Source organism: Protopterus annectens, chromosome 1.part1 (assembly GCF_019279795.1).
Source record: "Protopterus annectens isolate FY-2018-M chromosome 1.part1, PAN1.0, whole genome shotgun sequence".
In the NCBI taxonomy this organism is placed as follows: Eukaryota; Metazoa; Chordata; order Ceratodontiformes; family Protopteridae; genus Protopterus; species Protopterus annectens.
The window spans coordinates 355,353,782-355,381,038 of NC_056726.1; the positions used below are offsets into that span (position 1 = coordinate 355,353,782).

General features: G+C 41.8%; 1 protein-coding gene across 1 annotated transcript in view; it reads left to right on the plus strand.

The window, feature by feature from the left end:
- The window catches only part of UBR4 (ubiquitin protein ligase E3 component n-recognin 4), a 3,959,899-nt gene that overhangs the window by 3,745,910 nt on the left and 186,732 nt on the right, over positions 1-27,257 (plus strand). The window contains 2 exon segments of the mRNA XM_044087073.1: positions 7,233-7,346; positions 7,994-8,136. Coding sequence (XP_043943008.1) covers positions 7,233-7,346; positions 7,994-8,136 — 257 coding nt within the window.

Genomic DNA, 27,257 nt, shown 5'->3' on the forward strand with positions numbered 1-27,257 from the left:
ATCATTCTTTCATCCAGTTGCCTTCATTCCAAGTTCCTGGAGACTGGGCGCCTTTCATTCAGGCTAACAGCATGGAAGAGACTGGAGGACCTCTGCCTCCTCTGCCCTTGGTTGCCCCAGGTGCAAAGCAAGACAAGAGTAACTCCCTACTGATATCCCTACTGCCTCCAGGCTGGAAAAGGCACCTCTGAGGAGCCTATGCCACACAGCTGCACACATACCTCTGGCCCCACCTGAAATGCCTCTTCTGCCAAGCCCTGTCTTCTGATCAAGCGAAAACATAATCACAACTGCCTAGGGGGTGAGGATAACACCACAACCAGACCCTTTTCTCCAAGGAAGACCCTAAACCATCAGGGTGGAGGTGAAGGCCTTCTACTGAAAGAAGGCTAAAAAATGGGCTAAGCAGTAACTGGATTGCTGCCGTGTTCTGTCATAACTAGAAAACCCACATACCTCCCATTTTACAGCAATCCATGACCATGATGCTCCCGTCATCCCTCACACGACTCTCAATCCACACCTCATTTCCACAAGAATCTTATACGGCTCAGATGCAGGAAACATCTCAGACCCTTAAGACAAATTATCCACATCTAAAAAAATTCTAATTGCATACCACAACCAATACCAATGGGATCCCTTTAACAGATTTACACAAAATTAACATTGCTTCCTTTTGGATAGCTGCCTCCAGCATTTGCAATATTTGTTCTGGAAACCTCATTTTCCTTCTCAAGCCTACCTCCCTCATCGTAGGGTTCTCACCTTTTCCCCTCATGAATGTGCCCTCTTTACTGGGTTTCCACGGTCATCCAGTTCCCTTGCCTAACCGGGTCACACTAAATCCCTCCTCCTACCTACCTACCTTTACTTTAAATCAGCAGCACAGGGGAAATAGACAGCCCACCTCCTCAGCCTTTAGACAAAAGCTTATACCTCTTAGACATCCATAAAAGGAACTGTGAACGTTAGAATGTGGACAAATTAAAGAAGGAAGCCAAGTACAGACAATTTCAAAATGGATGGGCCACTGCATGCAAAATGGTTTAAACACTCCATTCAAATATAATCCGACCTTACTCCTATCATGGAAATCAGTCCCCACAGCCACCTCTACAGCCTCCAGCTACCCTACAGACTCTTCGATAGAGTTGAGGGAATACTAAAGATATTTTGGAGCGTTGTTCTGGAGTTTCACAATACCTTCACAAACTACCACCTGCCCAAAACTATTCAGGCTTTGCCACTGCTGTGTTGCAGGGCATTCTGTTGCAGGGCATTCTCACAATACATCCTTCCACCTACTGTATAGTTTTTGGGATTCTTTTGGCAGGATTCTACCCATCTGTGATGCGATGCGCAAGCAGATGAACATGGTGACCTTGTGTAAATGTATAAATGATGTGCTAAATTTTATATACCTTCAGCCCTCCTTCCCCTCCTCCTTCCCCTCTTCAGGGTCTGCCCAGGTCTCAACCTCTTCATTTGGGTTATTGCTATATTATATTTTCTTACACGCTGCAGCTTGCTGATATATGATGTTTTGTGTATATTAATGTATATTTATATATATTATATATATATATATATATATATATATATATATATATATATATATATTGCGCCTCATGGGGCACTGGGGCAAGAAGAACAGAAGAAAAGAAGAAAATGGCTGTGTTTATTATCTCTTATACCACCTCTCTGGCGTCAGGAAAAAAGCAACAAAAACCGGCCTAGAGACCTAGACTGGAATTCTGACCGAGATCGAGACCCACCTGACGGCAGAGAACCCATCTGTGATTACTGCAGCTGTATTAGCACTTGAACATCTACATTTATGGTAGGTACAAAACTGTACTTTTCTGAAAGTGTTTTATATATTTTCTCACTTAGAAAACTGTGGAAAAATTTACACTTCTTTCTTTTGAACCAGCTCACAAGGCTGATTTGAACTCTTATGGTGACTTAAATCTCTCTCATCTTTCCCAGAGGTAGGGTATCTTTGACAAATAGCCATTTGTTACACTTGGTGGTGTTAAAGTGACAGTAATGTCTAAACAGACTGTTTCCAAGTGGTCATTTCATGCCATTCAGTTTTATAGGTTATATCATGACAAGACATTTCCTGGTGAAGTCAAAGCCCACTGTAGTAAGGCTTCTGCTTTTTGGAAAGGGATATGGGCCCCAGGAATGTCTTCAAGGCAGCATCACATTCTTCTCTTCATACCTTTATCAGGCACTTTCTCTAGGGACAGAGCAGGGTTTGCTATAATCATTCTCCAGGATCTCCTTGTCACTCATCTTGTCCTCCCTCCCCACCCTGTCTTTCTAAGCATTGGTATTTATCCTGTATAGCTTAAGCTACTGCATTAGTGAACTAATGATTAACATAACATGTTTTTTTTTTTTGTAATGAATTTAGCATAACATTAGATGTTTGAATAGATTAATGTTGCAATGCAAGCATTTTTCCATTCTTCCCCATGTTATTTTTTGTTAGGGCTGGAATCTCTATTTTTTTCCCTCTTTTCCTAGTACATGTCCTGCTGTAAGAGGCAAGAAATCTCTGAAAGCTCTGATATTTGGCACTGATGCATCTACTTTTCACACCTGCTCATCCTAAGGCTGTAACATTCATATAGGTGTGTGGAAGACTTTGGAAGCTGGCCAGACATCTGATTTTTGGCATATTACATTCCATATACCTTAGGCCAATGCAACCGTGATCATATGAACATCTACTGTTATGCTAAGTTAATTTGCACAATTGTACTTTGTGGTTCCCGTTTGTGATCTGAGTTGTACTGCAAATCTGTATCCCAAATATTGGCAGTATGTGCAGTGCAGTACCAAACTGTGCTAGTGCAATGCATCCTAAATTTTCCCCTCATCTTTTGGATATTGATGGCAAGGTATACCTCTAATGGTACGTTGCTTCTTTTGACTTGGTGAATTGTTTTTGGATTGAGTTGATTTTACACTTGTGCAGGGTGGGCAGAGTTTGAATGCTTTCTATGCTGCTTTAGCATACAAGTTAACAATTGGCATAGTTAATTTGTTGACTTTTTAATAGTGGGTAATCAGCTACTTGGGGTACACCCTTCAGAGGTTCCACAAATTGTTTCACTCTCTACAGATAATATCAAAATACACCAGGCAGGTCTGGGAAGTCGGTATGCTTCTACTTTGTGGAGAATGCTATATAAACCAGTCAGTGATGGGAAGATGACAAACATATCATTTTTCTTTTCTTTTCTTTTCTTTTTTTTGTTTGCATGTTGAAAAATGCTGTTATTTATTTGCCTTTGTTTACTGGGAGAGTCCAACTGGGTTTGGCAAAAACCCCTTTTCAGTGGAGGCCTGAGGAAAAAAGCTCCACATAAATAGCAGATATCAATACATAGTGTTCATAGAACATAGTATTACTGAACTAGTACTCCTGAGCCATGAGCCATTTTAAGCTTAGCCAATTATCTTTTGTGAGACTCAAACCCTGCACCTTGTGTTTTTAAGGCAACCACCTTAACCATTAGGCCACCCTCCCACCTGTAGTAACAAAACTTTGATAAATTCAGCTCTGAGGTGGAAGTTCAACATTCAGAAATTGTATACAAGTGCATTTTTTATATTTGTTAATGTACATGTAATACATAATAAGAACTCTGATATTGCATAGTGCAGTATACTGAAGGTAGCAGTAATTTAGAGGTAGCATAATGAATGAGTAGATAGCTATTTAGGCAGAAAAAATTTTGATAGTGGCAGAGCTGTGTAGGAGTTTGAGAGAGAACGGTAGTAAAAGTGTGTGAATTGATGGAGGAAAAATAAGTTGCACTAATGTGGCTGATAGTCAAGCTTGGAAGAGAAAGTTTTTACAGCTACAGTTGTAGTTTACCGTGGTGGGATAAATGGGCAAAACCGTGCTCCTGTTAGTAGTTGTTTCAGATAAATTGTGAAATTTTATCTACCCAACTCAGTGGAAGGAGCAATGTATTCCAGAGCTTGGAGGCATAGTTCATGTAAAATGAGTCTCTAGAGCTGTTATTGAATTTACTAATCATTAGGGTTTTGGAGGTGGAGTATAAGCTTCTGGGAAGGAAGTAATGTTAACGGATGTTTTATAGTGATAGTTATCTGGTTTATTAATGTGATTGTATGTAGTAAGTGTAATTATGTAAATTTACTAGTAAAAGTAATTTTGTGGACTTGGAGAAAGCATATGACAGGGTGCCTAGACAGGAGTTGTGGTATTGTATGAGGAAGTCGGGAGTGTCAGAGAAGTATGTAAAAGTGGTACAAGATATGTACAAGGGTAGTGTGACAGCGGTGAGGTCTGTGGTGGGAGTGATGGATGCGTTTAAGGTGGAAGTGGGATTACATTAAGGATCAGCTCTAAGTCCTTTCTTATTTGCAATGGTGATGGACAGGTTGACAGACTAGATCAGACAGGAGTCCCCATGGGCTATGATGTTTTCAGATGACATTGTGATCTGTAGTGAGAGTAGGAAACAGGTGGAGGAGACCCTGAAGAGGTGGAGATATGCTCTAGAGAGAAGAGGAATGAAGGTCAGCAGGACTAAGACAGAATATATGTGTGTGAATGAGAGGGAGGATAGAGGAATGGTGAGGATGCAGGGAGTAGAGGTGGTGAAGGTGGATGAGTTTAAGTACTTGGGATCAACAGTTCAGAGTAATGGTGAGTGTGGAAGAGAGGTGAAGAAGAGTGTACAGGCAGGATGGAGTGGGTGGAGAAGAGTGTCAGGAGTGATTTGTGACAGACGAGTACCAGTAAGAGTAAAAGGGAATGTCTACAAGAGGGTAGTGAGACCAGCTATGTTATATGGGTTGGAGACAGTGGCATTGACAAAAAGGCAGGAGTCAAATCTGGATATGGCAGAGTTAAAGATGTTACGATTTGCACTGGGTGTGATGAGGGTGGACAGGATTAGGAATAAGTATATTAGAGGGTCAACCCAGGTTGGAATGTTTGGAGACAAAGCCAGAGAGGCAAGATTACATTGGTTTGGACATGTGCTGAGGAGGGATGCAGATTATATTGCGAAAAAGATGCTAAGGATGAACCTGCCAGGTAACAGAAAAAGAGGAAGGCCTAAGATAAGGTTTATGGATGTGTTGAGAGAGGACATGCAGGTGGTTGGTGTGACAGAGCAAGATGCAGAGGACAGGAAGAAATGTAAACAGATGATCCACTGTGGCAACACCTAACGAGAGCAGCCGAAAGAAGAAGATGATGTAGTAAATAATTGTATATGAGATGCAATATAGATGTTTGGGGGGGGGGTGACACTGCTGGGTTACTCTGCTCCATGTTTAAACATCCCCTTCCCAGTATGACAACACCTGCAATAATCCCAGCCACTGGGGTGGGGGTTAATACTGAAAATCTCTATAAAGCAGTTTGCTCATTTGTTCCTATTCTCATTGAATGCATTACTGACTTAACTTTACTCTGCTACTGACCACTGCAAAATCCAGCCCTCTAGATTTTTTTCCTAACACCCATAACATCTACTGTACACACACACACACACACAGCTGGGTGCAGGCAGTAGTATGACACTTCACCACCAGTAGAGTGCTCTCTTCCTGAAATATGTTATCTCTAAAGAAATGAATCATGCTGTTAAGACTTCCAAAGATCCCCACATACATACTTTAGCTACTGGGGGGGTTATATAACCCTAAATAACCCTAAAAGATTATCCACTTAAAAAGAAGACAAACTACCCTTAACCTTTCTGCTTGCATATCTTATTCTGTCTCTCAGATGATTTACCCCCATATAGCAAAAATGAAAATGCAAACAATCTAACAGAAGTCAGAAAATTGAGAGAGGAAATAAAGAAAAGTAAAGCAATAATCTTCTCCTCGTAACAACTGACTAACAAAAACATGATTTCACAATCATGTCTGCTAGTAATACACAAACAGAAGTTGTACCACACACAAAATTACTCAGTGTCACCATAGACAACAACCTGAAATAAGACCAGTACATGCAAGAAGCTTAAAAAAAAAAAAAAACATACTCTGACTCCTACACAGGAACAACCATTATATCTCAACCTCCGCTACGAAGACCACAGCATAAACATGTCTCCACCCATCTCTACTTTATGCTTCCTCAATACTTGTAAACCTTCAGGCTACTCAAAAATCAAAATTAGAAGCACGCTACAACAAAGTTGCTAAATCTGCAGTGAACCATAACAACTGAACCAACTTTGAATCCCAAAAAAAAAAATAGACTGGCTAGAACATATGACATAGGCAATCTTACATTTATGTAAATGAAAAACCTTGACACCACATTAATTGCAAACATTTTACATCACAGACACCATTGAAACAACTGTAGTTGCAAATGTTATGCATCACTTATCTATTCAGTCATTGCCAGTTAAGCATTATATGGCTCATTCAAATCCTGCCTCAAGCCAGCAGTGTCATTCAAGCTGTTCTTGTATGCCAGAGATTGTGTTATGCCTTAACTAGGTGAAGTTGTTTGATGTCACATTTATCACCATGTGTAGTTTCATGTGGCTCCCCCAACCCTGAATGCCAACTTGCAGCAGTATTCCCATCTTTGGGAATTGCTAGAGCATAAGAGAACCATCACCATCCCTGTCAAGAATCCGTGAGCCAACAATGTTGCAGCTTCCCAGTCCTCCAGCATTTGAACTGCTAGTTGAGTGTCCCTCCCTGACACTCAGCTGGGGCTGTTTATAGATTTTTTAAAGTAGTTTTATTCAGCTTTACAAACAATGACAAACATGTAAAAAAAAAATAACTAAAAATGTTTCAGATGTAAATACATTTAAAACAACCATACTGCTTTCTGGATTTAGAATCATCATTGCTACACTTCACCTCATTTGTTCACAAACCCTTCCAACCTTACTGCCAAAAGTCTTCAGGATTCTCCCATTTGCAGTCCTAAAGTCACATACACTGGAAAGGTTTAATTTGTTTACATGAATGTTCTTTGATTGGTTCTAATCTGAGACTGGTATTATGTGTGGGTTGTATAGTAAGTAGAAAGAATGTGTGGTTACAGAATATATATGAAGGTTGTTAGTATCCGGTGAGTTTATAGGTGTATAAAATGATCCACACATACAGCCCAGACAACTCAGAACTTTATTTTTTGTGTTTATCCTTCTAATCTCTAAAAAAGGCAATTCAGTGTTTGCTGTTCTTTCTTGCAGACTAATGAAAAAGGTCAGGTGGTAACCAAGACTTCACTGCTTAAGCAAATGGAGGAGCTGATTGAAGAACCAGGGCTGACGTGTTGTATCTGCAGAGAAGGTTACAAATTCCAGGTGACTCCTGTTTTGTACGGCTTGAGATTAAATGCTAACTACTTTAGATGGGTTTGACTGATTCTTTGAATATTGAGAGAGACTAGATCTCAAAAAGAACTGCAGTTAACTGATAAGTTCAGAGATAATCAAACACTTCTGCATATTAGGACATGTTTGATAGCTAAACTACAGCCTCAGTTTGGCATGTTCATATGATGTATACAGCATTTTAATAAAATGACAAGCTGCTATACAGGTAGCTTTGTTTTGAACTTGCCTTAAGAATCAGTGCCTCTTTGGTCAACTGGAGGAACTAGAATTGGATAGATTTTCCTTATACCTTGTGCTGTCAATTTCAAATGGTTATCAAATAACATATTTTTTTCTTTATGTGCATGTTGTAATAAGACTAGTGAAAGTATACTCATTTTGTCTGGTGTAATTTTAATTTTATCTTTGTCTTTACAAAATTAAATATATTAAAATGAACAGGAAATGAAGTTAATTAAGGAAAATTTGTAAGTATTAAGTGACATTCTGCAGCTTATCACCATTTTTTTCATTTTTCAATCTAAAGGAGTTATGTTTTATTATCAAGGATTGTTGTGGTTTATTTGATTCCACCATTCTCACTACTCCTGTTGATTTTTCATTGTTTTTCTTAGCCAACAAAAGTCTTAGGCATTTATACCTTTACCAAGAGGTGTCATGTAGAAGAGTCTGAAAATAAACCTCGGAAACAGCAGGGATACAGCACAGTGTCTCATTTCAACATTGTCCATTATGATTGTCATCTTGCTGCTGTTAGGTATGTTGATTTAAGGACACATATTGGCATTTCGGAAACATTTGTGAAGATCTGTACTTTTTTTACATTATTTGCATATCCCATTTTGAAATAAAGTCCATTTACTGATAGGGCATAGTAAAAGCAGGCTGATATAGTAGTTTAGTACAGAGGCATATTAGAAGCCATTTGTAGTGGATATAGAATTATTTTCAAGACAGTTTTACCTTCTTAGTTTTGAACATTCTCCACAGATGGAGCTGTTTTAGTGAAACTCTGCAACTGTACCCATTTTTATGTATTTGTGGGTGGATGCGTGGAATTATTTTCAAGGCAGTGTTGCATTCTCACTTTTTGAGAGGAAGTGAGTGAAGAAATGGTTGTAAGAAGGTGAAAGGTATGACAAAAATATTTGTTCATATTTAGGGCTATAGTTTATCCTGGGGTTGAGTAAAAACATAGCCAGATTTTGGCTAGGAAGCCTTTCAGAATGGGTTTAAAGGACTGGAGAGATGGAAGTGACCAGATTGATGTAGGTTAAGGGAGTTCCAGGATTTTGCAACATAGTATGAATACAGACAGTGCTCTGCAGATTTGATAGGTTTGTGGATAGAGAGGTTTTTGGTCATTGAATCATAATGACTGAGTGTGAGCATAGTTGTGTAGAATGGTATTTAGTTCTAGACAAGCAGATGTATGATGAATAATTTTATAAGTGGTAGGAAGCTATGTATGTATGTTTGTTCTAACTAGTTTAGGCTTCTTAGTTCCATACAGTGGTGGGTTCTGAAAGGGGTATTTGCTGCAAATTTAGTGACTTTATTATAGCATTGTTCAAGTTTTGATTTTTGTGATATCTTTAGGTTAGTAAGGATGAAGCATGGTAAAGTAGCAGTGATGGGAGGAGGTTAAGTATTACCAAAGTTTCATTGTGCCAGTGCTTCTTATTAGATCATCACCTCACTGGGCCACCATGTCAGAGGAATATAGCAGCAGAACTAGGTAGTCAATCACAAGGACCATAAGATGCCTAACCATGTAAACCTTTGAGTACATTATTGTTAATAGTTTAATGTAATGAAAGTGAAACACTGCATACTGCATGTATTGATGTGACTGCAGTTTTGTACATTGAAAGATGTTTGATATTGTACTTTATCTTGCATGTTTGTCATCATTGTATACTGTAAGCATATTATGTCTGTGTATGTCTAATTTGTCATTTTGAGCTTTTCTCCTCAAGCCTGTGTTTTCTATTCCCCAATCAGAGTTTCGTGACCAGATAAGATTAGATTATGGCCACCAGTGGACAAGCAGTTGTTCAACTTGTGGGTGCCCATTGACCAAAAAGGAACTTGCCGAAGGGAGTTCACTGTCCATCCCAACAAGGAATTGCAGGTGGTGGACAGATTTAGGAAGCGGGTCTATGCTTCAGTGACCTTCACTTTAAGGTCTCTAAATTGTTTGGCACACTTTAATCAAATCCCTCTGAAGTCTTGTAAAGAGTTGTTAAATACTCTCTCAGGAGCCGTTACTGAAAAAGTTCAGTTATCTGTGACTTCTCAGTTGGCTGCCCTACAATCCATTTGTAATTCCTCCATGAGGTTGGTTTCACATGTAGCAGGAGGCTCAAGAGCAGCGGGTTCAGGCATTTCCATTACGAGGCATGCCTGGATGCGCTTGTGTGATTTTGGGGACCCCTTTAAGTCTTCTTTCATCAATGCTCCCTTTGATTGGCACATCTTTGGCCCCCAAGATGAAGGGCACACTATCCAGCTGTGAAAAGGATGGAAAGACCCTGTCTGCCATGGGTGTACATTTTTCGACCCCCTCAAAGATCCTTTTCTAGGAATCAATGAGGTGGATGAAAGATGTGCTTCAAGAAGTCTCAGGGTCCATTCCAAAACACACATGGAGGAGGTTCCCACAGAGGCAGAGGAGGGAACTCTAATGGACAATGATGCTCCCGTAGCAAAGGTAGCCTGCAAAACCAGTAGTCCAGAGAATCTTTCTTTGACATACTCTACCAGCACTCCTGAAAGGAGGCCAATTTCCCACTATTGGAGGCAATGGGGGACGTTTATCCCTGCACCAGAGAGCCTGGCTAGACTTACCAAAGGATACTTGGGTGCAGAGAATTATTTCCAGAGGTTATGTATAATTCCCTTTTCCCTTCCTCCTCCAAACTCAAGAAAACTCCTCGATGTTCCACCCAGTCAGAGGGAACAAGCAGTAATTCAAATTCAAGCGCGGCTAGAAAAAATATTAATCCAGGAGGTCACCCCAGACCAGATAGAATCTGGAACTTACTCAAGGTTCTTTTTAGTGCCAAAGAAAGCAGGGGACTGGAGACCAATTTTGGATTTCGGTATCTTAAACAAGTCACGTTAACGAACAAGTTTCAGATGGCCATGGGTTCAGTCCATTCTCCCATTCCTGAGCAAAGATGACTGAATATGTTCAGTAGACTTTCAGGAAGCTTACTGTCATATGAACAGATGATCCAGAGGATATTTACACTTCTGGCTGGGAGCTTGTCAGTACCAATTCAGAGTTCTGCCCTTTGGTCTCACCACAGCCCCCATGATGTTTACCAAGTGTATGGCTGTAATAGCAGTTCACTCGAGACTGCACGAATTTCAAGTATTTCCATATTTAAACTAGCTTATTTCCACTCTGACCAGGCATCAGTTGATAAAGGCAAGAGGCCAGGTTCTCCAGACATGCTCTCTTCTGGGATAACCATAAACTACGAAAAGTCCCAAATAGAACCAGCTCAGACTATGGAATTCATAAGAGCAATCATCAGCACAAAGTCAACTACATCTTCACTACCACCCTCAAGAGTTCAGACCATAAGAATCCAGTTTTTTTCAGCCTGCTTGGTCCTTCAAGCTTTGGGATGAATGGCAGTGGTGGTAACATTAGTACCTTTAGCCAGATTTTACATGAGAATTCTTCAGTGGATGCAAGCCACACAATGGTCAATACTTTACCAACCCATGTCTTGTCAGCTACGGATCAATCAGACATGCAGGAGAGATCTCAGGTGGTGCATTCAGTCAGATCAGGTTCTACAAGGCTATTCATTATTCCCCTCAGCCCAAGACCATCGTGATCATGGGCACTTCCCAGCTGGGGTGGGGGTGGTGCATTTTCTGGAAAAACCATCCAGGGCACTTGGTCCCCCGAAGAGGCCAACTTGCATGTCAGTGTCCTAGAGATGACAGCAGTGCTTTTAGCATTGCAGGCCTTCCAAGATACTATAAACCACAAACCTCGAGAAGGAAAAGCAAACAGCTACAGAAAAAAAAAACTCTAACTCTAGCACCTTGGCAAGAAAGCCTTCAAGGAATGCTACAAACTTCAGAGTAATACTCAGTAAATACACATCAATAAATTAATTAACCTATCAGGAACATCAATTAATGAAATACTTCCAGTTAAGCTCTATATATCACAGCTCCCATTTTTTATATCTGTAATGTGTTCCTGAAATCTCGCTTTAAACGTTCTTTTGCTTTCTCCCACATAAAAGTTCTCACAAGAATACTTAAAAACATAAAGTAGATGCCAGACAATAGGAGTCCTGGGACTACTACTGTTTGGCATCTACTTCTCTGAGGTCCAGGTAAAAGACAAAGGGCCTGTGGCTGGCCAAGTTTGTGGATGACTGTAAGTTGGGTGCTGTTATTGACTCCCGACATGATGTTAACCTACTGCAAGAGGGTCTCACAGCAACAAATGACTGGTGCCAAAGTCATGGCGTCAAGTTAAATGCAAAAAATTTATCATCGTACCATTCTGCAACATAGGCCATACTGATTACCACATCAACGCAACACCCTAAGCACATAACCTGTGATGAGAGATCTGGGTATCCAGGTTGACAACAATCTAATATTCGACAATCGTGTAGCGGCAGTACTCCTCCCTCATTAGGCCTATAATTGTGTATAACACCCAGTTTGGTATGTACCTCTCCAAACACCTGCACCACAGAGATACCTCACAAAGAGAATCCATGGCCTTCATCACCTTTCCTATGCGTTCAGGCTCAAATCAGTATCACTCTACTCTATCGTACAGATTGCTCAGAGGTGATAAGTGTCTTGCTTACAAGGCAATGTCAGACCCTGCCCTACTATTGATGCTCCATATCCGTAAGTCTAACTCCTCGAACAGTACCCAAAAGGCCTAAATCTAATATGTGACATCAACAAAACCTGCTGGAGAGACAGGTTTGTTTCTCAGAGGCTGCCTCATCTCTGGAATAGATTTCCTATACATGTCAGAGTACCTGGCCGACCCTGTTCAAGTGCAACCTTGATGAGTGGATGGGAAACCACAGATTTGTCACAGGGGTGCCACCTTTGTCCCTCATTGATAGGGCAGGTGCCGACTGAGGCTTCTTTCTGGTAAACTCTTGGCTAGGCTTGTAAGGGCCCCAAGGGCATTAGCCTAGTAGCCTCCTATGATAATTCCAACAGTATTACAAGAAAACAACTGATTAGGACTAAAACTAACCCCATCAATTAAGAAAGGGAAATAATTTATTGCCTTCTTATCCTTAAGCTGTGATAACCATTTAGCAGTTCATTGTAGAAATTACTATTCAAGTAATTAACTTCTTAAAGGGTGTGTTCTAGAAAAGGTTAATACTAATGTGGGTGAATTGGTTTCTCTGAAAAAAAAAGTTCTACAAAGAAGCTATATGTATTTTAAAATATAATACACTGATCCCTATAGAGTTAAATATAGAGCTGCTGTTTGCCCTTCCAGGATACTATCCCTTTAGGGACTATTGCAGTACAAACAGATATGTCAGTAGTTTGAGGTTTTTTGAGCCGTGCACTTGCCGTACTTGCAGGGACACTCCTCTTCTATCCATAAGCCAATTTGCTACCCATCTGATACCATATGGATCGATGCCTAGTTGAGAGAGTTTATCTATTTAACCTGAGTGGGGAATAGTATCAAAGGCCTTGGGCCAGGTCAAGGTAGGCGGTGTGCACCATCTTCCCCTCTTCTATGGCCTTGGTGATTGTTTCAAAGAAGTCGACCAAATTTAACAGGCATGACCTCCCCTTGACAAAACCAAACTGTGTCAGAGCCAGTGTCTGGAGGTTGCCAATGTCCTTGTTAATGAGGTCCATGATAACCCGCTCCATGGCCTTGCAGATTAGGCTAGTTAGTCCAATGGGTCTATAATTTCCTTGATTGATGGATGGCTCTACCTTTGTGCAAAGGGATGACAGTAGCTGTCCTCCACACAGCTGGGACTGAAGCCGGTACTCAGACTTTGGTTGAATAGAGTGCCTAATGGTGCTGCAGGTTCCTGCCTGAGTTCATGTAGGATGCGGTCTGGGATGTCCCATGGAGGCTGTATTTCTTACCTTTGTGAGGTCACTGATGACTTGCTCCCTAGAGATAAAGGGAGGGGGCAGGTACTGGGGATGTCCTGTTTTACTGATGGGGGGACAGAGGAGTGAAGTTTTCACTGAACCTGTCTGCCAGCAGGTTGGCTATATCTACAGGATTTGTGTATGTGGTGTCCTTGACCACCAGTTCTGAGTAGATCTGGGTGCTTCCCTTGAGAGTGCGGACATATGTGAAGAAAGCTTTATGATTGTCTGTAGTAGATGTTGCCTGTTTGGACTCTTTGCTTTGGATTATTTTACTAGTGCTCTTATTTACTTGTTCAGACTAAGGAGAAACTGCTTACAATTAGACACCTGCTCCTTCTTGATCCTGGACAGCAATTTTTTCTTTTTATTATAGAGTTTATTTATTGTAGATGTCCACCAGACAGGTTTTACTCTTCCTTGAGGAGGAGGATTTCGTCCTGTTTGGTATTCCTGATGCCATGCAGCTATATAAATGCTCATATAGTACTTTGGTATAGGTTTGGACATATGTGCCAGTTTCTGTGGAGGGGAGGGGGTTGTGAAGCTTTTTATACCTTCTCTCAGGAGGTTGTAATCAGTTTTTTTTTGACCCTAGCTGTGGGGGGTAGGGGGGGAGATGGTGACTTCGAAAGTAACTGTTTTGTGGTCTGATCTTACCAGGGAAGATGACATTGTAGGGATGCTGCAGTGATAACTCATGTTGGTTAATACCAAGATATTTTCACCTCTTTTGGGCATTTGTGTTTTGGCATGGGTATTTCTTCCAATCTATGGTTGGATAGTTAAAGTCACCCAGAATCAGGGTAAAGGGTTGAATCTTGATAGATTCAAAGAGGTCCAGATAGGTGGAGTGGTCATCTTGAGTCAGAGTTGGAGGCCTGTAGCTAGCTATGATTTGAATAGGGGTCTTGTCAGTTGTTAACTGCACCTGGGGTATTTCCTGTGCATCCTACTGTTTGACCAGCCTAGAGGTGTGTATGTCTTTTATGTATATTGCAACTCCACCTCCTTTTGTTTTGCCGTCCACACCTTGGGGTCTGAGTGAATGATAGGATGAGTATCCTGGTAGGGCTGGGGTGCTGTCCACAGCTTTGAACCAGGTTTCTGTGACTGCACAAATGTCAGCTTCTTCCAGGGTTAAGAATGCTTGCAGTTAGTGCAGTTTCATGTTTAGACTCCTAGCGTTTAGCAGCATGACCTTTAATTTATGTTTTGATGAAATTTTCACGTTAGTAGTTTTGACCTCATAGCATTGCAGCACTATGAGGAGGAAAGAGCCTTTGCCAGGAGCCTGAAGCCCAAGGTAGACAGATGTAGGCCATCTCTGGCAAAACATCGCGGCTTGTCAATCATGTCATCCCAGGCTGTCAGGTACTGGATCCTCTTTGAATGACACTGTAAACTAAGCCAATTAAAGTCAGTCATTTTCTGTTTGTATTGAGGCATCATTCTGGGTGATGGTAGAATGCTACTTAAGGCTAGGGACATACCTATATGGAACTATACTCAGCAAGCTTGATCATGTCTCTCTTCATATAGTCCAGGGAGGTACATCTCAAGTCATTCACTCCAACATGGACTATGATAGCGTCATAACAGTACCCGTTGAGAGACTTGAGTGCATTGGTGATGTGGTGGATTCTGGCATCCAACAAACAACTAACCGTGACTTTCCCCTTATCCAGCCTGGTGAGGGGCACATCTGTGTGTCTCACAATGGAGTCTTCTATGACTAATATGTTGGGTTAATGTTTAAGCCTTAGTGACTGTGAGACACAGGTGTGTGGTGTGGTGTTCAGTGTAGTTTGCATATGTTTGTCTCGGAGGCCTCTCTTGTTTGGGTATGCTTTTGTTGAGGGTCTCCGCATATGTTGGAGTGTATTGAGTAGGTGTGGGTGGTATCTGAGGTGTGGTGTTCGTATTGCTAACCTTCTTCATAGGTTCATAGGTTTATAAGTCTCTGGTGAAATCTATCCCTCCAGCACATCCTATTTATATCCGTGTCTAGTGGTTTTGGTGGATTTGATTTTTTGAGGTGGAGCATGTCCATTAATTCCGGACATGTCACCTCTGAGCAATCATTGGTGATAAGTGAAGAGTACAGGGGAACAAACAATGACTCACTAGATCTGGATGTGAATCCCCATCATGATCAGGGGGCAATGTAGAAAGGTCTTTCTAACCACTTAGCAATGTGAGTGTTAAAAGAAAGGCCACTGTCAACGGATGCCACCTATATGGTAGCTTGGGGTTACCTTGTTTTGACATATGGGTTGTATGGACTGCCTTTCCCTCATCAATGGCCTTGGTGACTGTTTCAAGAAGTCAACCAAGTTCAAATCCAATGTCTGCAAGTCCCTATATCTTTGTTTATGAGCTCCATTATGATCCTCTCCATAGCTTTAAGACAGACTTTGTTTGTGGCTTATGGGGCCCATTAGGGTCCGGAGAGGCGAGGCCTTTTGGAGTGGGACACCAGTGCCCGCACGCCCACTCCTTGGGCACGTATCCTGTGGTAAGGCTGAGATTAAACAGCTGCCTTATGTGCTTTTTTAATTTCTCATTATTCTTGCCAGCACACAGCGGGGGACACCATCGGTCCCATTGATGCTGTGTTTTCTGAACCTGTCTGCGTCTGTGGGTTCAGTGATTTTTGTATCATTTTGGACTAATTCTGAGCATATCTGGGAGTTTCCACCCAGGTTCCTAACATAGCTGAAAAAGGCCTTAGTGCCAGATATACTTGTTTGTGGGGTAGAGAGCAATGACACTGGTTGCTTTATGTATTTGCATCTCTCACAAATTATGTTCCTAGGTGCTAGTAGTAGGGGATTGTCTGTGTACATGAGGCAGTTGCTACACTGTCTCAGGATGCCCATATCGACCAGACTGGCAGGCGAAAATGTAGGAAATTGTCCATCCGTATTTGTCAGAAACTGAAAGAGCTAAGGGGGTAAAGAGAGGAAGGTCTACAAGTAGTACTACTCGATGATAACACAAGTGCCACTAAGGGGAAAATTGTAGCTGGAATACCTCAGAAAGGGTTAAGAACCACGCAGCTGAAGCTCTGGATGCCGCAGACCTGTATCTAGACTATGCTACTCAATTTTAAGGTTAAGATCTCAATAAGAAAAAACTCACAATGAAGCACACACAGATTAATCACATAAGAAAAAATACAGTTAAACAGCAACAAAATGCAGTACAATGCAGTAGATAGCAATGAAATGTAGTTAATCGGTTGATTGCTTTAAAACAATAGTTCACAAATCACAGCAGTAACGGCACTAATAAAGCCACAATTCAGTAGAATACTGGCATCAATTTAGTGAGCCTAACAGCAAGCAGTAATAAATCCACTTGCACTCCTAAGCACAAGCAGCAAAATGAAGTAGAAAGAGGTACGTTTTTTTTTTTTTTGGTAGACTTGTCTCTGACCGTCACTGGGAGACAGACTTGTCTCCCAGTGACTACTGCATCTTTGGAATAAGCTATCAATTCACATGCAGCAGAGCACCTCTACAACACTGTTCAGAACCTGAATGAGTGGATAGGGTACCAGAAATTCTTACTGGGGATAGTGCCCACAACCCTTCTGGACATGGGAAGTCATTAATAAATACAATCCTAGGTATTGACTAGGATATAATTTTCTTAGGTGGTGAAAGCCAGGGTACCTTTTTGGCTAGGCTTGTATAGGCCCTAGGGCCGCTAGCCTAGTTACCTACCTATGAACAAACAAGGAAGGGACTAAATCCTACAAAATTTAACCTAGAAAATTTCTCCAAATATTTTGGGTTTTTAATACCATAACGGGAATGGACCCCATTCCTAAGTCAAAGTACAATTAAAGTTCATGACGTTAGTATTATTTCAGTCTGATGTCAGCCAAAAGTGCTCTTTGCAGCACCCGCAATGTACTCAGTAGTGACTCCTCCTGCAATTCATATGGAGTTGCATGTACTGGCAGTGTATCTAAATAGGATTATACACTTTTTTTTTTTTTTTTAATAAGACCCATTGCTACTTCTACTATTGGAACTATCTGGGTATCTTTCTTCCACATTGCTGTTGTTTCTGCTTGCCAATCCTGATATTTTATGACGGTCTCTCTCTCTCTCTCTCTCTATTCAGGACACGATAATCACTGGGTGTGACGATTTCAATGCTACTTTTGTCTTCTTTTTTGGACCAATATATCCAGTTTTCTAGCATCTGTCTTTTGAACTGTTGGTAATGGATGATCCCATGTGATTGTGGACTTCATCATTTTCTATGATGCTTTGTGGCTCATGTTTCCAGTGTGTTTCAACCACTTCAGTACCATAATGTTTGCACAATCCCCAGTGTAACACTTTCGCCACATTATTATGCCTTTCAGTATATAGTCCTTCTGCTATTAGTATGTTGCAACCAGCAACGAGGTGTGCAACTGTTCCAGTTATGTTTTACAAAACCTACATTTGTCTGTTTCTCCCACATGTTCAATATTGTGCTGCCAATATTAACTTTTCCTGTCTTGGTTTGAATTCACCTCTCCTTAACCATTCCTGCATTCTTTCCTGATTAGCATTAGGTTCTTCCAGAAGTTTTCTATACTTGCAACTATATTTATGCATTTTCCACATTTCTTGCCTTCTCATCTGGTCCTTCACCTTATATTATTTCTTCTTTTTTGTGGCACATTGTTACTGTCTGGTTTTTATCCACTTGTGGCTTGATTTCCATTCCTGCTTGACGCCAATATGCTTCTGATAGCATCTTAGATTTATTTTCCTCATGTTTCAAAACTTTCACTACGTTTGGGTCTTGTGAGGTCAGCAGGTATGTATCGAGTCTCACGATTGCAGATCTATACATGGAATCAATTCCAAGGAGGCCCATCCCTCCTTCGGAACAGGAAGTATATAATCTTAGTATGCACTGATTTTTATAAATCATTTGGTGAGCATGAAGCATCCTTCTTGTTTTCTTATCTAATCACTCTAATACGTTTTGGGGCCAGTCAGTCACTCCAAAACTGTAAATTAGGACAGGAAGAGCAAATTGGTTTATATCTTGGATTTTGTTCCTAGATATCGGTGCTGTTTTCAGGATTAATTTAAGTTTTCTAAAGTATTCCTTACTAAGTTTTATTCACATTTTGTTCATGTTTTATTGTTGATCCTTCAAGTCCCAAATATTTATACACTCCTCCTTGCTCAAGTTCTTCTAGATCACATTCTTGTCCCAAACTGGTGTTTTCTTGGTGCTGCAGTTTTCCTGCTTTAAAGGTTGCTGTTGCACATTTATCAAGACCAAGTGACATTCTTATATCAACTGAAAAATTGTTAACAACTTGCAGTTGTACTTTCAGATCCTCATCTGATGTGCTGTATAGCTTCAAATCATTGACAAAGAGAAGATAGGTCTTTATACTTTGTTGTTTTCTAGGAGCCAAATTATAGCCATGGCCTAAGCTGTTAAGTAGACAGCTTAATGGGTTAAGGGCAAGGTAAAACAGCAGCAATGACAGCGAGTCACCCTGGAATATCCCCCTTTGAATTTTTAGCCCTGGAATAATAATTTGTCCTTTATTCTGGCTTAATTGCAAAGTGTCTGCCACTATTTCATGGTCACTGTAAGATAGTTGATCAGTGATTCATTTCCCTCATGTGTGTGTGATTTTTTCTTTTTCCTATTTCTATATCTTCTACTGTAGAAATGGGGGAAAGCAAACAGACACTTTGGGCTTTAAGCAGTGCCAAGACTGTGGGCAAAAGATGCCTAATTCAGATGGGCATCATTCTTGCATGTACTATTTGGGTGCGCCGTATTTGGATCTAGACTGCTCGATCTGCCAAGCCTTTAGTGCCATGGCCTTGGTAGAAAGATGAAACAGATTCATTTTAAAAAAAGATGCTAAAATCTTCTTTCGAGGAAGTTTTGTCCAAGTCAGATCCTACTTGCTCCCCTAAATCTGTTCACACCAAAAAGAGGAGTCATTCGGTGCAGTGTTCCCGTCTTTGGTACCATTCGTTTCCTCGGAACCGAGGACTAAGGTTCCAAAATTAACGTAGTGAGAACCTTCATCATCGGCTACTGTTGTCATGGCACCAACAGCTTCGGCGCCGACATCAGCACCGGCTTCTTTAGTTTCCCACTCAGTGCCGACTTCACCGTTTACACAGCAGCAGACTCTAGCCACCCCCTTCGCTACCAAAGTCTGAACCATTACATGTTCCCAGGACAAGGTATTCCCCTTCCAAAGACCCACTTGTGGGTCAGTTACCTAGTCCTGTTTTAGATAGGCCAGAATCTCCCTCTGGGATGTCTCTTCGATCCTCCAGGAGTCTTGTGAGGTAGACATTGTGAGGTTGGTGGATTAGCTTTTGGCAGCCAGGGGTCTTCCTGCCCTTCTCAGGCCTCTCTCCCCTCTGGAGTTGGAGTTTTTCCTCCTAGGACTCCTCTGAAATTTCCTCCTCTGACGACCTGAGAAAGCTTAGAGCTCACTACTTCGATTTCCTCTGTTCCAGCTGTCCTGATGCTGATGGTCACTCCCTCTTCAATTCCAGGGACTGCTCTGACATCTTCGGTTCCCTCGGAACCGGTAGATTCTCGGGGCCACAGCTTGGCTGTCAGTTCTGAGGGTTTCGGAACGGTTCCTGTTTTTTTCTTTGGAGCCATCCTTGGCTCTTGGAGCCTTTACAGTTTCGGTCTCTTCCCTGGCTCCTATTTTTGATGGCGGTCCTTCAGAGCAGGGTGTGACCTCAGTTCTGAGGTTGTCTTTCTGTTTGGGCTCCCATCCCTCTTCCAGGGGGTCCTGCCTTCCAAGTCATGGAGAGGACATTGGCCTCTGCAGGCTGTCAGCTGGCCCCTCGTCTGTATGTGTTATGTTTGTACAGTCTAGTCCATAGCTGCCACCATCTTCCAAACCAAGACAGTTAGCACAGAAGCTTGAAGTTAGCCCTGTACAGGCCCCCTCTTTTTAGGATTCTTCCTCAGAGATTCTCACTGAGGAACCACCCCAAAAGAAGACAAGCAAGAGGAAGCAGTTAGATTCTCCAGAAGACTTTGATGAGGGGGGAGGTTTAATGCTGGTAACCCTCGAAGATGTCTCCTTTGGAGACATTCTGAAGATCCTGAAATAGAGGGGTAATTGGAAGCTCAAAGACCCGTCGTCTGAGGAATCCTTGTACTTGCAAGCCTTTGCTGCTCGCCCTTCTACTTCTTGGGTGATTCCGCCAGCTGATGACTTCATTAAATTGATTGCTGAGCGGGCATGGAAGGCCCCTGATTCCATAGACCTGATTCCCCGGAGACCAGACAAAATCTTATCAGCATCCAAAGTTCACCAGTTTTGGGCAAAAGGTTTAGCAGTAGATGCCATGGTGGTGGCGGCCTCCACTAAGAAAGAACTCGCCGATGAGAGTCCCTCTGTCCACCCACCTAATTGAGAGTCTAGGACCGTGGACAGATTTGGAAGGCGGGTCTGTGCTTCATCGTCCTTTGCACTAAGGTCCTTGAATTTCTTGGCACACTTTACTAGACTCCACAGAGATCTGATTAAGGAGTTATCGGATACCCTTGTTGGAGTTGTGTCTGACGAGGTGTGGGATAAAATTGCCTCTCAGCTGGCCACCCGGAAGTCTATATTGAACTCGTCCATGCAGCTCATCACACATGTGGCCGAAGGGACAACCAGATCAGTGGGTTCAGGTGTTGCCACACCTGGATGCATTTCTATGGTTTGCAGAGCCTTTCAAGTCCCGATAACTTCCGATACTGCAGTGCAGAAAATCATCACCAGAGGTTATCATATTCCCTTCTTTTTCTAAGATCATAAAGAAGAGCCCCTGATGCACCACCCAATCAGAGGGGCCAAGCAGCCTTGGAGATTCAAAAGCTGCTAGAGAAAAAAAGGGTCATCCAAGAAGACCCCCACCATATCAGATAGGATCCAGATTGTACTCAATGTTATTTTTAGTGTCAAAAAAGACATGGGTCTGCAGACCAATATTGGATCTCAGCCTTCTGAGCAAGTTCATTCAGCAAACAAAATTTTGGATGGTCACGGTTCAGTCTATACTTCTCTTTCCCGAGGAAAATGATTGGATGTGCTGTATAGACCTTCAAGACTCATATTACCACATAAAAATGGACAAACACACTGCTTTTGGCTAAGAGCCAGTCATTTCCAATTCAGAGTGGTGCCCTTTGGTCTCACCACTGCCCCCAGGGTGTTCACCAAATGCATGGCAGTAGTCACAGCTCACTTGAGACTACATGGATTCTGGGTGTTTCCTTATTTAGACAACTGGCTCCTTCCTCACTGCTCCCTCCAAGAATCTACTGTTTTAAGCCACAGATTTCATCCTACACCTTTTCAACTCTTTGGTCATCACAGTCAACAGAGAAAAATCCTAGCTGACTCCAACACAAGACTTAGAGTTTATATGAGCTTGCCTCAATACAATCTCTTGAGTAGCTTCTCTCCCTCTTCACAGACTACAAAAGATACAGTCTTAAGTACAGTTCATCATATCCAAAGAACAAAGTACCTGCTGCTTTTGTCCTCCAAGCTTTAGGATCTATGGCATCGACCATTAGCGTAGTACCTCTGGCAAGATTTCACATGAGGCTACTTCAATGGTTCTTGGCTGCACAATGGTCCATCCTAACACATCTGATGACTTATCCCATTTTAATAAGTCACTGCCAGAAGGATCTATCCTGGTGGATGCAGTCAGAAGAAATTCTTCTGGGCCGTCCCTTAATTCCCTCTCAGCCCAAGCCCATAGTGACCACGGACACCTCCCAGATCAGGTGGGGGAGCATTTTTATTATTTATTTTATTTTTATTTTTATTTCCAGTTTGATTACCAGGGAAGTCCACTGGGCCCAAGGGATCCATTTTCAGTGGAGGCCCAGGGAGAAAAGCTCTAAATACAGTATACAGTACAGATATAGTAATACAGAAATATAAAGATACGTTATCTAGAAAAAAATTGCAACAAAGGTACATACAGTGTTGCACAGTAGTCAAAAAACATCATTGTAGATGATCTTAAGGGTTATACATCATCTGGGCAGAACAGTCCAAGACACTTGGTCAACGCAAGAAGCCAATTTGCACATCGGTGTCCTGGAATTGAGGGCAGTGCTCTTAGCACAGCAAACCTTTCAATCTGTTCTCCCTCCGGGGACAGTTGAAATTCAGTGAGACATGTCAGTGGTTTGGTACATCAAACAGGATGGAACCAGATCTTACCCCTTGTGCTTGGAAACTCTCGGAATATGGCAATGGTAGATATCTTCCAACCACTTTCTGGTTGCAATTCACATCCTGGTGAGCTCCAGAGTGATAGCGGACAAATGAGCAGATGCATTCTTCTGCCTCACGAGGGGGTCTCTCAATCCCAAGGTAGCGATGGATATTTTTCATTGATGGGGCCAGCTTTGCTGCGACCTCTTTGCTTCCCCCTTGAGAAAAATGTAACCGCTATATTGCCCTAATCCCCCCTCAGAGGGAGTCCCCAAGAGATGCTGTCCTCCTTGATTGACCCTCAGGTCTTCTATATGCCTTTCTCCCCTTCCTCTCATTCCCATGTTCTTGAAGAAAGCTCAGAGGTTGAGAAGCAAAGATTTCCTCATTGGAACCTTTTGGCCCCAACAGGTCTGGTTCCCCTTTCTCTGGCCTCACCTGATTCATCGTCCATGGATTCTGGACCCAGTTCCAGACCTGCTATTCTACCCGCAGGGACTGGTGCACCCCAGCCTTAACAGGCTGAAGCTGACAGCTTGGTTCCTCCAATTCCATTAGTTGTCAGGCAGAATAATACAGCTTTACCAGTGCATAAAATTCTTATGTCTTCTAATAAACTATCCGCAAGGAAATGGTATGTTAGCAAATGGAAGAGATTTTCTGTTTGGGCCAGTACAAATAATCGGCTCCTGTTGAGAAAGTTTTAGAATTTTTAGCTTCCCTTTTTGATCAAGGAGCCTCTGCTTCCACCATTAAAGTTCAGCTAATGGCCATTTCTAATTTCCACAAAGACTACGATGACAGTTCCTTAATTTCCCATAGCTTATGCATAGTTTTTCTTAAAGGTGCCTTGCATCTAAAGCCCCCATTCAAAGACCCTATAGCTCCATGGTATCTGACCCTGGTTTTACAATCCTTGGTACTCCTGCCTTTTGAACCAGCAGTGACTTGCCATCTCACATTTCTATTTTGGAAAACTCTTTTTCTGTTAGCCATTACTTCTGCCAGGAGAGTTTCTGAGATTCAAGCATTATTTGTGAACCCCCCATACCTGATTTTCCATAAGGATAGGGTTTCGTTGAGAACCAACCCTTCCTTTGTTCCTAAGGTGGTTTCAGAATCTAATCTTAATCGAACTATTTATTTGCCCATTTTCCTCCCCAGTTTCTCCAATAAAGGTGAAAACTGCTTGCATTTACTGGATTTTCACAGACAATTAAATTTCTACCTTGACAGGACTAAGGACTGTAGAAAATCAGACCAGTTATTTGTTTCCTTTTCAGGTCTAATTCTTGGAAAACCTGTCTCGAAAGTTAACTTATCAAGATGGCTAAGAGAGTGTGTTACCTGTATTTATAATTTTTATTTTATTTTATTTATTTATTTAACATTTGTTGACCGGGAATGTCCGACTAGGTTCCACAGAGCCTGTTTTCAGCGGAGGCCCGGGGAGAAATGCTCCAGATGCATGTCTTTGGAATAATCATAACAACCACAAGTTATCTGCGCCTGTTAAAGCACTTTCCACCAGATCAATAGCCACATCAGCTGCTTTCCACTCCAGAGTGTCCATGGATGAAATATGTGCAGCCACAACCTGGGCTACATCCACGTACCTGTATCACTCATTACAAATTAGATATGGTCTCCAGGAGGATAGCATCCTTTGGCTCAATGGTTCTCAGGAATATCCTTCCATAAGGCCACCCAGAACCTAAAGTAGCTGGGGACTCTGTAACATTCATCAAGAATGAATGAAGATTGACAGCATCAGATAAGTTATGTACTTACCATAACATTGCACCTTTGTTGTCAGTCTTCATTCTTGACATCCCACCTTCCTGCCCCCTCCTACAGGTTTCCTGGAGAATCGGACACTTGTTCTGGGAACCTGTAGGTTTTACCTTGGACACTACTTCTACCTTTGTATATATCTGTTCTTCTGCTGTACATTTTGGCTCAAACTCGTTCTGAGGTAATGGAGAGAGGGGCATTGCGGGTAGAGTCGTAGCTAGAGAGTTTTTTGGCTGGCGGGAGCTGTATAACGGCCGAGCCTGTTCCAAGGATCTGAACAGTCTCTCATTCATCAAGAAGGAATGAAGCTCAACAACACAGATAGAACATTGTGGTAAGTACATAACTTCTTTTTTTTCTGCTTCTCCTCAGTTAGGGTGCTTCAGAGATCAACTGTTCCATCACCATGTTGACTCATGGTCCTTCCTTTCTGTTGATTGGTTTGTGGTTAGAGAGTGGGGTTTGGGGTGGTTTCTCACTTTTGTGTCCTGAGGATATTCCGTTTCATGTTTTGTTTCTGGTTTCAAGTTGGAAGCATAGAAGGGTGAGGAGAAAAGGTCAGCTACCCTGGGCACAAGGAGTTTGGGAGTGCACTTTTGAATACCGAGAACTGACCTTTTTTTTTTTCCCCCCTCACATCAAGATGATGTGAGGTAGTGATACAGATGTGACATTCCTCCACTAAACACTAGTCAGAGAAGGGTGCCAGACTGAGACAGCTGCAGCTCTGTTCCCAGTGTCATTATGGAGTTCAGGGATGCAAGTATAAAGATTTATGTTATGCTATGCTGCAGCTGGTGTTTGACCATTACTATGACAACATTGCTTACCTTCCTTGGTTTTGGCCAGAGGTATCACCTATTTTTAGGGTGAATGCCACATCTGCCTCATTTCCTGGCCCAAGGACCTTTTTTCTTTTTATCCTCCAAGTTTGACAGTCATGGTCTTTGCATGTTACTTAATGCTACTGGAAAGCTTTCCAGTCAGACTTCCAAATGGACAGAATTCTTATTTCAGCTGGAGTGGTACCCTGTACTCTTCCAGTCAGTTAAAGCCATCTTTGATGTTTCTGAGGCCTTTGCAATTAGACAGCAGTTTCGCACAAGGGTTTCTTGTTCATTGTATTGTCCATTGTTCCCTTTTGTGGGTAGGCCTGATTCTCCTAATGGTTGATCACTGGGCATGTTGATACTCTGAAGTGCCAGCCCCTTTTGGTGGACTTGAACCTCACATTCATCAAGCTTGACTGTCTGCTGTTGGCCTCGTAGGTCTGCCACTACTGGAGCTCATCCTTTGGCTAAACTCTGTTTATAGTAGCTCTCTCTCTTTGAACGGGTTCTGGAGTTTCACGATCATAAGTGTTTAAATCTGTTTGAAACAATTTGGGTTTTTGCTTCCTCTACCTCAGTCCTATTTCTCTTGAAAAAAATGGTTTTGATTTTTATCCCTGGTCCCAGTCTGGCCCTTCACACACACTGGTGTTCCCCGAAGTGGCTTCACTAGCTAAGATTTATCATTTTTCTCTTGGCTTCTGGGAGGGGATATCTTGCAGTTATTTCATTCTCCCATGGTCGTCTGCATAGGCAAGTGTCAGAAAAAAATTCTCTTGGCCTAGCTAGGCCTGTTGACTTGCTGCTATGGGAAAGCTATTCTAATTCAAGTCAAACCCTGTTCAGTAGTGGGCATTAGAGCTTCTGCACGTGTATGCTTTTTTTGGGGGGGGGGGGGTGCAGGATGAGTGGATTATTGTGATTCAGGATACCTGTACTGCACCTGCCTAATGCCAGAACTAATGTTTGCTTTGCAACCTCTTTGGAGAATTATCAGCATGGCAGGTTTTTGTATAAAGATGTGTTTTTTAAAGGGGGCGGCTGATATCAATCCTGACAACTGTGTATGTATCTTCCAAGTGTTCTCTTACATAAATATTAATTAATTCAGTAAAAACTTTGAGGTTACACAAGGCATCTATTTTTGTATTGTATCTTCTGGAGTTTCTCATTAAGCTGGTCTGCATAGCAACACAACTGCCAAGTTGAATGCCTACCTAAAAAGTTTCTTATTTTATCTGCTGCTATTGTCTCTGGAACCTTTTTTCCAGATCCTTCAGCTATTACTTCTAACATGAGCAAGTGTAGAAAGTCAGGAGTGCGCCATCCCCTTTTGTTGAGCTGTATGCATTTATCTTTTTGCATGGGGGTCTCCCAGCCCACAGGGCAGTGTTTGGCCTACACTTCAGTGGTAGGACTTCTACTAGCATAGGGACGTTCAAAGTAAGGATGTTTTGAGCTACATTATCCAATATTTAGCATTGCACTAAGTGTCTTGTTTAACTCTTTATATTACGTTTATGGTTCCACCTAGTAATCATACCTATACAAATACAGATGTACGTCTTGGATGTTATTGTTTGTGGGAGTAAGCAGAGAGAGAACCACTTGCCACGTTTAATGGGCTGCTCATTGATGTATTTGTTAACCTTGTAATTCCATACTTAAGTGGCTCTCTCAGGGTCATACTGTCTTCAAAAAGAGATTGGTGGTGTAGCCAAGAACTATATGAAAGACTTTATAGCAACCCTTAACTTTTAAGATCCGTTATCTAATATGCTGCTAAGTGAATGATATTTTAGTTAAACTGCTCTCCCTCTGCACAATAAATTGAACTTGAGCACCAGTGCTTAAACTATAGTTGTG